The 17,180-nt window shown below is 42.4% G+C and overlaps 1 protein-coding gene across 1 annotated transcript in view; it reads right to left on the minus strand.

Moving 5' to 3' along the window:
• The window catches only part of LOC145411874 (bestrophin-2-like), a 285,723-nt gene that overhangs the window by 147,064 nt on the left and 121,479 nt on the right, over positions 1 to 17,180 (minus strand). The window contains exon 9 of the mRNA XM_080281833.1: positions 2,311 to 2,540. Within this exon, the coding sequence (XP_080137959.1) occupies positions 2,311 to 2,540 (230 nt within the window). The remainder of the gene's footprint in view (positions 1 to 2,310; positions 2,541 to 17,180) is intronic.

The raw sequence follows: 17,180 nt of genomic DNA on the forward strand, positions 1-17,180 counted from the left end.
CTAAGAGCAAAGTCCAAAGTCCAGCTGAGATGCCTGAGAGACTTCCTCTTTGCAGATGATGCAGCTGTCACCACGCACTCAGCTAAGGATGTTCAACAGCTCATGAACCGCTTCAGTGAGGCATGCAGAGATTTTGGACTTACCATCAGTCTGATGAAAATATAGATCATGGGATATGAAGTGAGCTCCCCACTGGCTATCAGAATCTGACTACGAGTTGGTAGCTATCCATAATTTTGTGTACCTGGGCTCAATGATTTCAGACTCCCTCTCTCTCTCTTGACACCAGATTCAACAGACGCATTGGGAAAGCTGCCACCACCTTGTCCAGACTGACAAAAAGGGTTTGGTCCAAAGACATGCTGACAGAGTACACCAAAGTCCAAGTCTACAAGGCCTGTATAATGAGCATGCTCCTTTATGGCAGTGAGTCAAACTCTACGCTCTTGTCAAGCAAGAAGATTCAGTGCCTTTCGCATGTGCTGTCACCTTTGCATCCTGGGCATAATCTGGCAGGACAAGGTATTAAACAGCACAGTGCTCGAGAGGGCTGGAATTCCCAGCAAGTACACCCTCCTGAAGCAGAGATATGTGCACTGGCATGGTCATGTTGTTTGTATGGAAGATGGCCAAATCCCAAAAGACCTCCTGTATGGAGAACTTGTGGACTGTATGGAGAACTTGTGGAAGCCATGCAACCAACTGGCAGGTCCCTCCTATGATACAAGGACCTGAAAGCCCTTAGGATTAGCCACAGCACCTAGGAAGCTGCTGCCATGGACAGATTTATATGGAGGTAATCAGTACAGGAAGGCCTCACCTACTTCGAGAAGAGTCTGACCCTGCAGTCAGAGGCAAAGAAACTCTGAAGAAAGGCCCAGTGTCATGCTGCTAAACCAGCCTCAGTCTTTGTCTGCTCTCACTGTGGCAGAGACTGTTAATCGTGCACTGGCCTGTCCAACCAAAACCGATGCTGCACCTGAGACACCATAGCCACAAGAGACACCATTCACAAGGTTCCATGGTCTCCCCAGAATGACAGATGCCTTACTACTAGTACAAGAATGCTAGACCCTATGAGATCGACAGTGTGACAGTTTTTCTGCTAACTCATTATGGAAGCCACTTACTCCTTTATGTACTAATAGTATCGATCGACCCTTTTCCAGAATTTAGCTTGATCCCCAATAGGATCGACGGAGGAGCCTTTGTAAAAAAAACTGCAGACACTAGGCTTCGGCCCGATTGTGACATACTGTATATCGATGCAGACCAATGAGAACTAAGTCCTGAGGAGGGAAGGGGAAGGATCTGGGCCCCTACCATGGTAGGAGGGGTACTGCCCCCATCGTCCTCTCTCCACCTACCTCTACCCCAGACCTTTTGTTCCCTCTCCCCCTCCCTTGCTTGTGACTGGACTCGCAGTTCCTCCTACCAACTCTATAAAGTTGATTTTTCCATGCCACACTCCCCCCACCATCCTTCCTCCACCCTCCTCATTTTCCCCCCTCCACCCCTTCATACTCCCATGACCTCCAGCTACTTTCTTGCCGTGGCTACGTGGTAAACATCTGACATATTAGAATAATATATACATTTTCTGTTGTGTAAAATCAAGATCTTTCATTCTATAATACCAAAATTAATGTCGATGCAATTTTTTTTTTTCACTCCCTATATGCAAGGGTTGCCATTGTCAATTTCTGACGATCTTTGACAGGCTTTAGCTCAGTAACCAGTTGTCTAGAATGCTCTGGTTTTCAGCAAAAGGTGTGTAAATTCAAGCTCTAAACCTTGGGCATAACACTTTTTTCTTCTGTAAGAGTCAAAAAATCGGCTCCATATACAGATTTTCATGCCGTTATGGTTGAAAGAATCCAGGCCTTTAGGGGTTAAAATACGGATGGCCATTATGAGAGATGATAATTTTGTCAGTCTTGTTACAAACTGCATTAAAATTGTGTTTTGCTAGTATGAACTAGGTTATTGTATCCAAGTCTTAAGTCAAAAAACTTTCAAGTTTTGAGTCAAGTGGAAAGTCTTAGGAGCCAAGTCTGGAGTCAAGTCAGATCACTCTAGGGTCCAAGTCAAGTAGACAGATACTGTAGACAAACAGATTGATAGACAGATAGATAGATGGATAGTTAGACTGATTAACATAGGCATTCTCTGTTCAGCCAGATTCTACCACAAACCTACCATTTACCCATGAGTCTAAGTCAAGCTGCAAGATAATGTAGACAGATAGATAGACAGATATACAGATAAACAAGTCGTTCACTGATTGGCCAAATTCTGCCACAAACCTACCATTTGATCTAATTCCTGGGCGACGAACGTTCTCCTTACTGCCTGAGATGCGATTGAAGAGCATGGAGAGCACGGATGGCTTGCGGGAGGACAGGGGCCGAGAAGAATCGACCCTCGACGTTCCAGACTTGGTACTCCTGGCACTGGACCTGGCACTGTTACCTGTCCTCCTGATGCTGGTGCTGGCCTTGTTGGACCCGTTTTCCAGGTCATGATGCTGGGAAGATAAGATAATAGAGGCGATGAAGGGTGAAGGATCCTGGTTATATACTGTCATAATGTATGCAAAGGAATAAGCAGAAGTGATGAAGAATGAAGAAGTAGGTCATGACTGTATACTAATGTATGCTTAAGGAATACAGTAGATGTGATGAAGGACGAAGCAGTAGGTTGTGGTTGTATAAAAATGTGGACAAATTAATAAAGAAGGGATGACGGATGAAGGGGATGGTCCTGGTAGCATGATACTGTAGCAAAATGAGAAAGGAAATTCCATCCATCCATCCATCATCCAATCCTACATTGCCCCATGAGGAACATAGGAGCTCGGGGCTAGGCAAGTTGGTCCTGACATTTATGATGAGAGTGACCAGCCCCACTCATCCCTGAGTGGTATTACGTAAGCAGTAACCCCAACCATCCCTTGGATATAAACCTTCACCAGCTCAATCTGATTGGAGTGCCGTAATTACCCACTAAACCACCAGGCACCATAATTTGGTTATATGGTTACCACCCAGCTTGGTAAATGGTTTCTTGGTGTACAGGAAACCATTCAGCTTGTCACTCAGTGTAGGGAAAGGATACGTAAGCAGAAATGCTGAAAAGAATGTAGAATAGAATCAAAATCAGTTTCCTCATGCAATTTTCTCAAGTCCTACTGGTAATACAGCAAAAGAGCTAGGGTGTATTGAAAAAAGAGAAATAGACTCTATACCCCCACATGCCAGGCAATATTAACTGCAGTCATCATCTCACTACAGGCTATTTCTCAACCTTAATATCTGGGAAAAGTATAACACTTAGGGAAATGAATTAACGACCTTTTTTACTTACCAACACTTCCTCTTGCAAATGAAAGTATCCCCAGGTCTTTGTGCTGATAAATAATGACATGAAGAAGAGAACTAATTTTCACCGAAAGAGCGGCGTGAGAGCAGAATGTGTTCATGCATGTGCCCAGGGTGCCGACTATGGCTTTGTTCTCAACGTGATAACTTACTCCACTACTAGAAAAACTAGATACTGTTACATCCAGGGCATGCCTTACAGCACTATCATTGACCCTTTTTCTAGTATTCTTGGAAAGAGGCTTGGCAGGGGCAGATAATGCAAGGGTCTGCATAAGGAGGGAACAGAATTGGGCAAGAGACGTAAGAAAACATCGACTACACCTGGCACAGTCACAGAGACGACTGAGGTATGCATGCCACGGGTGCTGGGAGGTTATCCTCACACTTTGGTGATGAGATCAAGTGGTAGCCACTTCAAACTGTGGCGTGAAAACACTTGTGGTTATAGCCGTTACCTGGCGCCCCTGGTCCATCAATTTCAAATCGGATATAGCCGTCACCTGGCACTTAGGGGTTAAGCCCTTTAATCAAGGTGTCCCCCTGCCACACACTAACAACTCAGCAAGATGTATATTTTTGCAAACATAGGAACCTTGACAGTCATACGACATAATTTAAATTGTTTTCTAGTTTTCAGTGCTTTGATAGCAGCCAGTGCAACTCAAGTACAAATGAAGTACAGTACTGTACTAAGGGTTACAGGAGGGAGGCCAAAGATAAGTCTTGCTGTCTTATATACCATAACCCATACCGTACTGAATCTTTTAAGACATTATCTGAATGACCAATCCATATCACAAACACAAACACAAACACACACACAAGAATAAAGAATGAGGGAAGATCAGAGGAAGAGAACATTTTTTTTTTTACAAAGTACTGTAATTGGATTGTAGGTTCGAAAGTGGTACATAAACAGGAGGGAATAAAAAGGAGAAATGTAGTAGACCCAAGTCATGACAGGTATGTAAACAAGATGATTAAGTTGATATACTCTAATGTAGATGGAATGGTATCTAAATTACCAGAGACGAATGATTATATCAAAGAAAAGGAACCACATACTGTTTGCCTAACTGAAACAAAATTAACACCAAGGATATCAAACGATACACTAAACGTAGAGGAATACAATATATGGGGAAGAGATAGGAACTTAAAAAAAGGAGGAGGAATTATAATATTAACAAAGAAAAATCTGCAAGTCAAAGAAATAGAACTAGATGTACACTCACAGGCAGAACTGATTGCAGTAGAGATTGGTACATCTGAAGGGAAAGTAATTGTGGCAAATTTATACATGCCACCCAGATCAAACATTTGGGATAAAGGCGAATATGAAGACCTGGCAGAGAAAACAATTCTAAGTTTAAGAGCATTACTATATAGAATGGAGGAGAAATCTGAAAGAATTATATTAACTGGAGATTTCAATACAAATACAAACTGGAATACAGTAAAATCTCGATATACAAAAAACTCGCACGGAACACATGGGTTTCGTTCCTACCGTGCCGTGTTAGGTGCGAAATCGCGTATGTTTAAACTACTCCGTATTTTGCTCCCTAGACCCCCCAAATGTATTGTTTTGCTGTTATCTGTCACTGGTAATCACTAGAAAGCACTTTAAGTGGTTAGAAGGTTTATTTAATGTTATAACTCACAAATACAGTACTCCACAGCAAAACTTCAACACACAAATACTGTACGTAAACACAAGGAAACATTCCGATGCCGATCATGGGTAATCATATAAATCAGGTTAACTGGTACCAGGGCTTTATTTAATGCTTTATCTTTTTTGAGTGCTTTAACTTTAAGCAACGTTGGGTCTGGTTAGTACTTGGATGGGTGACCGCCTAGGAACACCAGATGCTGTTGGCATAACGTTCTCCCTACGTGTGAAGTGGGGTTAGTGGAGGATTAGTGCCCCTCCCTGTAAAACAATTAACTTTAAGCCCTTGGCCACCCCATCTGGGATACATGGCGTCTGGCAATGACTGAATGAAATGAACTTACAAGTACATACCAGAACAGTACATACTTAACTTAGAAATGCAGTACTGTGGAAAAGCTGTACAGCAAGTCTTTAACGAACAAACAAAAAAGGCAATATTCCGACGCCGATCATGGGTAATCATATAAATCAGGTTAACTGGTTACAAGGCTTTATTTAATGCTTTAATTGCTTACAAGTACATACAAGAACAGTAAATAATTAACTTACAAATACAGTACTGTAGAAGAGCAGTACAGTAAGAGTTTAACGAACAAACAAAAAAGGCCATATTCCGACGCCGATCATGGGTCGTTTCGTTTCGTTTCGTTTTTAAAGGCTCCAACATGCTTGCATGTGTCGGCCTTGGTCACCTAATGGCGGCTCTCCACGCTGCACGATCCATTGCAGCCTCCTTGTTCAGTCCCTTAACCCTAAGGTCACACTTAATGACCTCGTCCCATGTCTTTCTCAATCTACCCCTCATAACCCCACCCCCAATATTAACACTTCTCACCTTCCTCACCCAATTATCATCCCCCATCCTCTCCACATGTCCAAACCACCTCAATCTACCTCTCCTCATCACAACACCAATACACTCCAGTCCCATCCTACCTCTCAACTCTTCCATTGTAAACCCAGCCCCTCCAGGCCTTGGACGCAGGGATGCACTGCACATCCACCTAATCATTGTCATTTCTGTACGTCTGAGCCGGCGAATGTCTTCTCATATAATTCGGGTTAACTGGTTACAAGGCTTTTTTTAATGATTTAACTTTATTTAAGTGCTTACAAGTACAGTACATACGAGAACAGTAAATATTTAACTTACAAATACTGTACAGTACACCCTCATTATCGACGTTTTTTTTATTGACGGATTTGATTATCGACGGTTTTTTTGTCTCCTGGGAGTTAAATTATTATTATTAAAAAAATAAAAAAATAAAGAATTGTATTGGCACCTCCTAGCAAGTTTGCGCGCCATCCTGCCAGGTGTCTCTGGCTGCTCGCGGCATGTTCCCGCCGACCCAACAAACAACAGCATCAGTACACGTTTGTCTGTTGTTCTCATATCGTGTTCGGCCACATCTATCGTGCTTTCGCGATCATCAAGGCTCCGAAGCGCCCTTGTAACACTCCAACTGGAAATAAGGCAGCTAAGAGAGCAAGGAAAGTACTTACCTTGGAAGTAAAGAACGAAATCATACAAAAACTTAGAAGTGGAATGACCTATGCAGCGGTTGGTCGCGAGTATGGCATGAATGAGTCCAGTGTTTTTGGCATAAAATGGAGAGAAAAAGACATTAAAGATGCTCTGGCTTCGTGCACACCAGGATCGGCTAAAGTAACGATGCATGTGAGAGATGATGCCTTGGTGAAGGTGGAAAAGGCACTGAATATTTGGATTGAGGACTTAAACCGTCGACACGTGCCGCTAGACTCCCAGTTCATCAGAAACAAAGCAAAACAACTCTATGCTCGGTTTGCTGGTGAAAGCAGTGGTGTTGGTGAAGATAATGGTGATGAAAGTGAGTCAGGTGAAAATAGTGATGATGGTGATGAAAGTAATGACGATGGTGATAGGCCTAGTAATGCTGGTGCTTCTAGGCAAAAGAAATTTGCAGCCAGCAAGGGCTGGTTCGAGAATTTTAAGAAAAGGTATGGCCTACATAACATTAGGATGACTGGTGTAGCAGCTTCAGCAGATCAGATAGCAGGAGAATCGTACCCACGTGACTTTGCTGAACTTATAAGGGAGAAAGGGTACAGGCATGAACAAGTGTTTAATGCGGACGAAACACGCCTGTGGTGGAAGAAAATGCCTAAAAGAACGTACATTTCGAAGGAGGAGAAAAGTGCGCCAGGCTTTAAAGCAGCAAAAGATCGTGTGTCTGTGCTGTTGTGTGGTAATTCAGAAGGACATATGATCAAACCCATGCTCCTGTATCATTTGTTATAATGTTAAAGACGAGTTGGATTTTTTGTCAATAAAGGATATTTCTTGCAAAAGTTAGGCAGACATTAAATATGAAATATACGAGCATAAGGAGAGTTGAATTTTCCTAAAAGAAGATCCTAGCGAAAGCTAGGCTAAGATTCATCTTTGATAGCATAAACTGCCATACAGTCGTGAAAATTTAGGTCTGGGAGAAATGGAATATCAAGAATGAAAGGAAGCTCTTGAGAATGAAAGTAAATAGGAGAGCGTGGTCTCTCTGGTATGAGCTAGCAGCACCGGCGTGTGTTGTGAAGATCGGTGCGAACAGCTGATCTAACGTAACACTTGCCTCACACTCTCAGTTATTAGACGTATGAATGACCACCACTGCTGCTTTCGTTTTTTTTTTTTTTTTTTACACACTCGGTTATGTAAACATATGGATGGCTACAACTGCTGGTTTCGCCTTTTATATTTAGATGGAGTGAGGTGTAAGTGGAGAGAGAAGTGATGATACAGCAGCCATTACAAGTTGAGGTCCAGTGTACGACCACTATGCATCAACAACAGAGATTATGCTATTTTTTCCATAATTCTTTACTTAATATAAGTAGTTTTATTATGATATTCAGTTTTTCAATTGCCTAACTAATTTATTTCTAAGAAACACTAAAACTAAACTGCATATTACATACGAGTGATTGAAGGGATACTAAAATATATAAATAAAGGGTACCTGACCAGACGAAAATCGGTATCGACGGTTTTAGGCATTGACGGGTATCTTAAGTACCTAACCCCCGTCGATACTGAGGGTGTACTGTACAGTACTGTGGAAAAAATGAACAAATAAAAAAGGCAAGATTCTGACGCCTATCAGGTAAACTGGTTATAAGACTTTATTTCTTGCTTTAACGTTATTTAACAGTACTTTAAGTTGCACATAAACTTACCAGAACAGTACAGTACTGTAAATATTTAACTTACAAATACTGTGCTACTGTACTCAGGAATGTCTCACTCACTGAATAATTTCCCGCCTAGATCGTCTATCTATCTATCTATCTATTGCCAGACGCCTCAATCCCATTTGGGGTGGCCACAAACAAATCGCCTCCAAGTCGCCCTGTCCCCCGCCATTTCACTCCCCTGCTCCCAACTCACACCCCCCTCTCTCATATACCTCTCCATCCCATCTCTCCACCTCATCCTCGGCCTCCCCCTCCCTCTTTCCCCCTCCACCTCACTCACATACACTCTCTTCGTCAGTCTTTGACCCTCCATCCTCTCCACATGGCCAAACCACCTCAGTGTGTTCCTCATAACGCTTCCTATCACATCCACATCAACACCACAACGCTCCTTTATATCCTCATTCGTCAGCCTGTCTCTCAATGTAACTCCACAGGCTCCTCTTAAATAACTCATTTCCACGGCTCTCACTCTTGACTTGTGTCCTTCCAACAACGTCCAAGCTTCACTTCCGTACGTTAGAGTTGGTATCACAATACTGTCATGTAGTAACTTTTTCACTTCCATGCTCACTTCCCTGTTTCTTATCACTGCTTTCAAAGAACCAGCAACCTTTCTTCCCTGCTGTACCCTTTCAAGCACTTCACCCTCCAAACCTCCATCCTTACTCATCACACTACCCAAGTACTTAAACGTACTCACATTTTCCAATTCCTCACCATCCAACCTCGCTGAACATTCACTGACTTCACCTCTCTCAAAGACCATCACTTTACTCTTCCCTACATTCACCTTTAGATTCCGTTTCTTACACACTCTCTCAAACTCATCCACCAAGCCTTGCAGCTCCCCTTCGTCTTCACTCAACAACACGGTATCATCTGCAAACAACAGCACAGGGAGTTTCCAAACATTATCCTCTCTCACCAGGGCCACTCCAACATCCACTACCCTACCTTGTACCTCTTTTATTACCCCATCCATGTACAGATTGAACAACCACGGAGACATGACACATCCCTGTTTCAACCCAACTTTCAAAGAGAAAAATTCACTTAGTTCACCATCCACACGCACTGCAGCCTTCGCACCATCGTACATACTCTTCACAGCATTCAACAACTTCCCATCTCTTCCATATATTCTTAACACTTTCCACAATCCTAGTCTATCCACCCTGTCATATGCTTTCTCCAAATCCATGAACGCCGCATACAACTTCTTTCCCTTCTCTAGAAGCTTTTCCACTAAAGATCTGAGAATGAATATCTGATCTACACAACCTCTTCCCTTCCTAAAGCCTCCCTGTTCTTCTCCAACTAATTTCTCTGTTCTTTCTCTAACTCTGTCAATAAGAATCCTACCATACACTTTTCCTATTATACTAAGAAGACAAATGCCCCTGTGATTACCACACACTTCTTTTTCCCCTTTTCCTTTGTACAAGGGAATAATTATACCTGACTTCCAATCCTCCGGGACTCTACCTTCCTCCCAGGCCAATCTGCACATCTTCCACATCCATTCTACTACTATCTCTCCCCCATGCTTCAGCATTTCACCACACACTCCATCAATTCCTGGGGCTTTCCCTGATTTAACTTTCTTCATTGCTTCCACAACTTCTATCCTACTGATTTCTTCCTGTCTTCTCACCTCCCTTCTTCTTCCAGCCATTCCCCAGCCACTTATACTCACATTACTTCCATCCTCCATGTTCAACAATTCCTTAAAGTGTTCTCTCCATCTGCTCACTTTTTCTCCCTTCTCCACTAGTAATCTACCATTTTTATCTTTCACTCCCCTGCTAACTTCACTTCCACCCTGTCTTACTCTTTTCACCTCTTTCCAGAACATTTTCTTACAGTCCCTCCACTTTACACTCAAATTCCTTCCAAATTCCTCATCCACGCTGCGGTGACGTTTGAGGATTTGATCTTTCAAAGGCCTCTCCTGCATTAATTTCTAGTTTTCATAATGGTTCTTTAATCGTACATTGTCTTATATGTATCCCAGCCCTTACTGTGCATAATTGCGAGCGCGTTCCGTGAGATCGTGTTCTGTGCAAGTTTCCTGTAATGGACTTCAATAGACCAGAATTCGCTTTTATCGGACTCGAGGAGCTACTGGACTAAATTCCTATGTATCGGAAAAAGTCCGATAAAGCCAGAAGCAGTCCGGACAGCCTGACCACGTCAACTATGTTCACAACAATAAGGTAAATAAAAGACATGTTTATTAGTGTACAGTACAGAATTATTATACATATTATACCATTTGATTAATGTAGTGAATTTATAACACAGTACAGTAATCACTCCAATATCCGATGTAATAGAGCCATAGGTAGGTCCAGATATTGGTTCTGTCCGGATATTGGGCCCCAGCTTATGGACTTGTACTTATGGACCCTAACTCAGAGAAACACCTATACAACTCCCTCTGGACATGCATAGCACCTATTTAAGACCCAAATCACACCAATAAGGCACATAAATGACTGAAATAAATGCAAAAGAAACATAAAATGAGGGTTTAGAAGTAGGTTCATACAATAATAAACATTCTGGTGACTGGCTCCTGGACTGGTACTTATGGACCCTAACCTAGCCTCAGAAAAACACCTTCCTACTGCACATGCATAGCTCCTAACACCCTATTCACACCAATAAAGGACATTAAAGAGTGAAATGAGGTAAGTATAGCATGGAAAAAAGTACAGTATGAAACATTCTTATGTTCGGATAGTGGGGATGTTCAGATATTGGGCGTCCGGATATTAGAGTGATTACTGTACAGTACTGCAGTGGTAGTCAAAACAGTTTCAAAACCGTTCATGCGATCCAGATTAATGTCTGATATATTGGAAAAAGTCCGGATTAGCAGGGGGAAATCCAGATGTCGCTTTTATCAGAATTTCACATTTTTCAGAATGGTCTGGGCCCCAATTAGTCCTTTATAGTGAGGTCTTACTGTACTCTAGATATAAAAAGCCAGGAAAGCTGTTTTGACCAAAAGCTCCTGGACCTTGTGCAGGAGTTTTTCCTAACATAACATGTAAAAGAAAGCACCAGAAAAAGAGGACCTGACATACCATCAGTACCAGATCTTATATTTACTAGACAAGAAAATGATATTAACAATATAATGTATCACCCTCCATTCGGCAAAACTGACCACGCAGTATTAAATTACAACTTCAGGATTGCATATGACATAGTTAATAGTAATGAAAGTTACAAAAAGAGCCATAACTACAAAAAGGGCAACTATCATGACCTAAAGAAATACTTCTTAGAAATAGATGGGGAAAAAGAGCTTAGAGGACAAGATTTAAATGTTATACTGTACACAGAAAATTCAGTGAAATTGATGAAATAGGAGTCCAGAATTAAATTCCACAACACAAAGAAGCGTTCGTTTTTCGTTTTTAAAGGCTCCAACATGCTTGCATGTGTCGGCCCTGGTTACCTAATGGCGGCTCTCCATGCTGCATGATCCACTGCAGCCTCCCTGTTCAGTCCCTTAACCCTGAGGTCACAATGACCTCGTCCCATGTCTCTCTCGGTCTACCCCTCATAACCCCACCCCCAAAATTAACACTTCTCACCTTCCTCACCCAATTATCATCTCCCATCCTCTCCACATGTCCAAACCATCTCAATCTACCTCTCCTTATCACAACACCAATACAATCTATTCCCATCCTACCTCTCAACACTTCCATCGTAAACCCAGCCCCTCCAGGCCTTGGACGTGGGGACACACTGCACATCCACCTAATCATTGTCATTTCTGTACGTCTGAGCCGGCGAATATCTTCCTCCTTCACTGCCCAGGTCTCACTGCCATACAGCATTACACTCCTAACACATGCTGCATACAAAGACCTCTTAGCACGTAGGGAGAGTCCTCTCAATGTCAGGAGAGGCAAGAACTCCCTGAACTTCTTCCAACCACTTCTCACCCTAGCCACAGAGCTAGCTCCAGCCCCACCTCCAGCACACAACATGTCTCCCAAATAACAAAACTCTTCCACACACTCAAGAGATTCACCAGCAAGTTCAATCCTTTCACGTCTGACAATCTCCACCTGCTCACCCCGACACGCCGTACACATAAAATCAGCATTATCTCGCAGTCTACCTCTGATACCACTACATCTCTTATGCTCTCATTTATCACACACACTGCACAAGATAGAATTACTTCCCACTCCCTTGTGGCAAACTGCACATGGCCACTCTCCCTCGTCTTTGACAGTACCGCCACCAATCCTAGATATCATCACTTTTGTTTTATCTGCATTTACCCTTAAACCCTTGTGCCCCATACCATCTCTCCACTTCCTAAACCTTTCCTCTGCCTCCCTTTTGTTCTCTGCATTCAACACCAAATCATCAGCATACAACTCCCACAGGAGTCCATTTCTAAACTCACATGAAAGGGCTTCAAGTACCATGATAAACAACATGGGACTCAAGACTGACCCCTGATGCACACCAACATTCACGGAAAACTCATCACTCAAATCTTCATTCACTCTTACCTGGGTGTGAGCACCCACATACATAGCCATAACCACCCTAACCAGCACACTCCTCCAAGCCAAGCTTTCTCATTGCCCACTTCACCACCTCTCTAGGGACTCTGTCAAAGGCCTTTTCCAAATCAACAAAAACAAAATAAAGATCCCTTCTCCTACCAATATATTTTTCCTGAAGCTGTAGAACAATGAATATAGCATCAGTGGTCCCCCTACCTGGCATAAACCCAAACTGCGTCTCATCAATATTCACTCTTTCTCTAATCATACCTTCTAAAACTCTCTCCATTACCTTCATTATCTGATCTAAAAGCTTTATACCTCTATAATTTCCTCTTTCCAGGGCATCACCCTTCCCTTTATACACATTTACAATTACACTCTTCAGCCAATCATCTGGGACAACACACTCATAAATAATCCTATTTATCAGGTCAGTGACCAAACTCACCCCTATATTGCCTGAGGCCTTCAGCATTTCAGCGGTCAACCCAGACACACCTGCTGCCTTCCCCACCCTCATCCTGCCTATTGCCTCACTCACAGTAGCAGTATCAATCAAAGGCCAAGGGCCAGACACTGGATCTGCTGGCTCAAACCTTCCCTGTCCCAGTCAAACTCCTCATTCAACAACCGGTTATAATGCTCTCTCCATGCATCTTTAATATCCTCACTGTTCACCGCTACCCTTCCTTCATCATTCTTCACACACTGCTCACCTATAACATCCCGATTATCCCTCTTCACTTGACCTGCCACCCTAAATCTCATATTTTTCCTTTCCCCATGATTTAGGTTATAAAGTAATAGTCTCTGTGACTCAGACTTTGCCCTGTATACCTCTCTTCTAGCCCTACGGTTGGCAGCCAAATATTCCTCTTTGCTACCTCCCTTCTTCCATTCCCGGAAAAGCCGTCTTTTCTCCTTAACTACAGCTTCTACACCCTCATCCCACCACCAAGTTACTTTATGTCTTGGTGGTCCTCTTGTCCAAGCGCATGTTACATCAGCAACTCTCAAGAAATTGTTATTGAGGGCTCTGTACTGTTCATTAACGCCTCTGTCCACAGCTCCCTGTTCAGCCACCACTCTCTTCAACTCGCTATAGAAGGCATCCCTTACTACCTGGTTTTCTGCTTCCATATTTTCCTTCTAGGTACATAAGTCCTCTTTTTCATCACTTGTTCTTTAAGTACCATATCACAAATCAATAGTCTGCTGCTGCACACACTCCTCACTTCCTATAACTTTTAAGAGAGATGGTATGGGGCAAAAGGGTTTAAGGGTAAATGCAGATAAAACAAAAGTGATGATATCTAGGGTTGGTGGCGGTACTGTCAAAGACGAGGGAGAGTGGCCATGTGCAGTTTGCCACAAGGGAGTGGGAAGTAATTCCATCTTGTGCGGTGTGTGTGATAAATGGGTGCATAAGAGATGTAGTGGTATCAGTGGTAGACTGCGAGATAATGCTGATTTTATGTGTACGGCGTGCCGGGGTGAGCAGGTGGAGATCGTCAGACGTGAAAGGATTGAACTTGCTGGTGAATCTCTTGAGTGTGTGGAAGAGTTTTGTTATTTGGGAGACATGTTGTGTGCTGGAGGTGGGGCTGGAGCTAGCTCTGTGGCTAGGGTGAGAAGTGGTTGGAAGAAGTTCAGGGAGCCCTTGCCTCTCCTGACATTGAGAGGGCTCTCCCTCTATGCTAAGGGGTCTTTGTATGCAGCATGTGTTAGGAGTGTAATGCTGTATGGCAGTGAGACCTGGGCAGTGAAGGAGGAAGACATTCGCCAGCTCAGACGTACAGAAATGACAATGATTAGGTGGATGTGCAGTGCGTCCCTGCGTCCAAGGCCTGGAGGGGCTGGGTTTACAATGGAAGAGTTGAGAGGTAGGATGGGACTGGAGTGTATTGGTGTTGTGATGAGGAGAGGTAGATTGAGGTGGTTTGGACATGTGGAGAGGATGGGGGATGATAATTGGGTGAGGAAGGTGAGAAGTGTTAATATTGGGGGTGGGGTTATGAGGGGTAGACCGAGAAAGACATGGGACGAGGTCATTAAGTGTGACCTTAGGGTTAAGGGACTGAACAGAGAGGCTGCAATGGATCGTGCAGCGTGGAGAGCCGCCATTAGGTGACCAAGGCCGACACATGCAAGCATGTTGGAGCCTTTAAAAACGAAACAAAACGAAACGAAACGAAACTAACCTCCTATCAGCCCTCCTAACCAGAAAATAATTTATCTGACTGCTATTTCCCCCAGACTCATACGTAATTAACCTACTGTCTCTTTTCCTAAAATATGTGTTGCACACAATCATGTCCGTTGCCTCCCCAAACTCAAGTATCCTTTCCCCTTCTGCATTCCTTAGACAATATGCACATCCCCCATGCACTCCTTCATAGCCTTGTGCTGCTTCACCTACATGACCATTTAAGTCCCCTCCCAAAATCACTATCTCATCATCCCGCATACCACCCACTACACGTATTAAATCAGAAAAGAAAAGAAAGAAATGGTTTAATCTATCTATCTATCTATTGCCTGACGCCATAATCCCGTAAGGGGTGGCCATTGCACTTTGAGTTATTTGTTTTACGGGGAGGGGCACTAACCCTCCACTAACCCACTTGTTGAAACGTAGGGAGCACATATGGTTTGGTTATATGGTCACCACCCTGCGTTGTAAATGGTTTCTTGGCTCACAGGAAACCATTTGGCTTGTCACTCAATGTAAAGCCACCTGTAAAGGAAAGAAGAGCAATAAGAAGTGACAGGAAAGATGGGAGAAATAGGATGAGAGGAGGGCAAGGAACAAAAAAACAATGATAAAGGCTAAGGTAGAAGAAGACAGCACTACGTCAAGTGAGTGGATGATGGTCGTCACCACCTACCACTAATGGTTTAATACAGAATGTAAAAAATCAAAAGGAAAAAGAGATTTGTTGTGGAATAGATACAGAAGACACAATAGTGATAGGTTATATAACAACTATAAAAAGGCAAGAAATTATTATACAAGAATAAGGAGGGATGCCTCAAAACAGTTTGAGGAGGACATCAAAAATAAAAGTAGTGATCAACCAAAGCTACTTTACAGCTATAGCCTATCTGAAGCAATACCAAAGTAAGAGATAAAATACAATCCATTACGGATGAGGGGATCACCTACACCCAGAAGAAGGATATTTGTGAAGCACTAAATAAGAATTTCCCATCAGTTTATACAGAAGAAAATAATTTTGAGAGGAATGATAGAGAACATGCAAGCCCACACATACTACCAGATGTACAAATATCAGAAATACAGGAGGAGTTAGGTAAATTAGACAAAGGAAAAGCAAATGGTCCTGATGAAATTTCATGTAGGGTGCTACATGAATGTGCAAAGGAATTAAGTAAACCATTATCTTTAATTTTCAAGGAATCCTTGGGACAAGGTAAACTACTTGATATTTGGAAGAAATCAAACATTGTTCCCTTATTCAAGAAAGGGAATAGACAAAATTCACTCAACTACCGACCAGTATCACTAACCAGTGATGTAAGCAAGATATTAGAAAAGCTGATAAGAAAAGTTTGGGTAAATCATCTAGAAGAACACAATATGATAACAGAAAGACAGTTTGGTTTCAGAAAGGGAAAATCATGTGTTACTAATCTGTTGAGCTACTATGATAGAGTGACAGAAACATTACAGAAAAGATATCAAGAAAGCATTTGACAGAGTACCACACCAAAGACTTTTATGGAAACTGTACCATCAAGGAAGAATCTGAGGCAAATTGTATTGTCGGATGCAAGATTTTCTAAAAAAAAAAAAGAGAAATGAGAACAGTACTAAGGGGAACTTACTCATCATGGAGGGAAGTGACTAGCAGAGTTCCACAGGGCTTAGTGCTGACACCAATTATGTTTTTATTGTATATATACAGTGGTGGGCAGAGCAAACAAAGAAGGACCTTGCGCAAGCACAAGGCGCAATCCACAGTTCACTACCTTGCGCAAGCGCAAGTGTGCAATCTGACAAATATTTAACTTGCGCAATGTCGCAAAACGCAAGCGCAAACCATTTGCATAAATTTGTGCAAATTACTGAAAAATATTGAGATATTTACATAAAATAGCATACTTACTTACTTACTTACTTTTATTTATTATTATTTTCTATTATTTGTAATTTGCGCAAGTGCGCAATCTAATATTTAGCTTACGCAATGTCGCTAAGCGCTAGTGCAAACCATTTGCATATATTTGTGGGAATTACTATAGAATATTGAGATATTTAAACAAATTATCATACTTTTATTTATTATTATTCTATCTAGCTATCTATTGCCA

Source organism: Coenobita brevimanus, chromosome 91 (genome assembly GCF_032717465.1).
Source record: "Coenobita brevimanus isolate Jiangsu-jjx chromosome 91, ASM3271746v2, whole genome shotgun sequence".
NCBI classification, from domain to species: domain Eukaryota; kingdom Metazoa; phylum Arthropoda; class Malacostraca; order Decapoda; family Coenobitidae; genus Coenobita; species Coenobita brevimanus.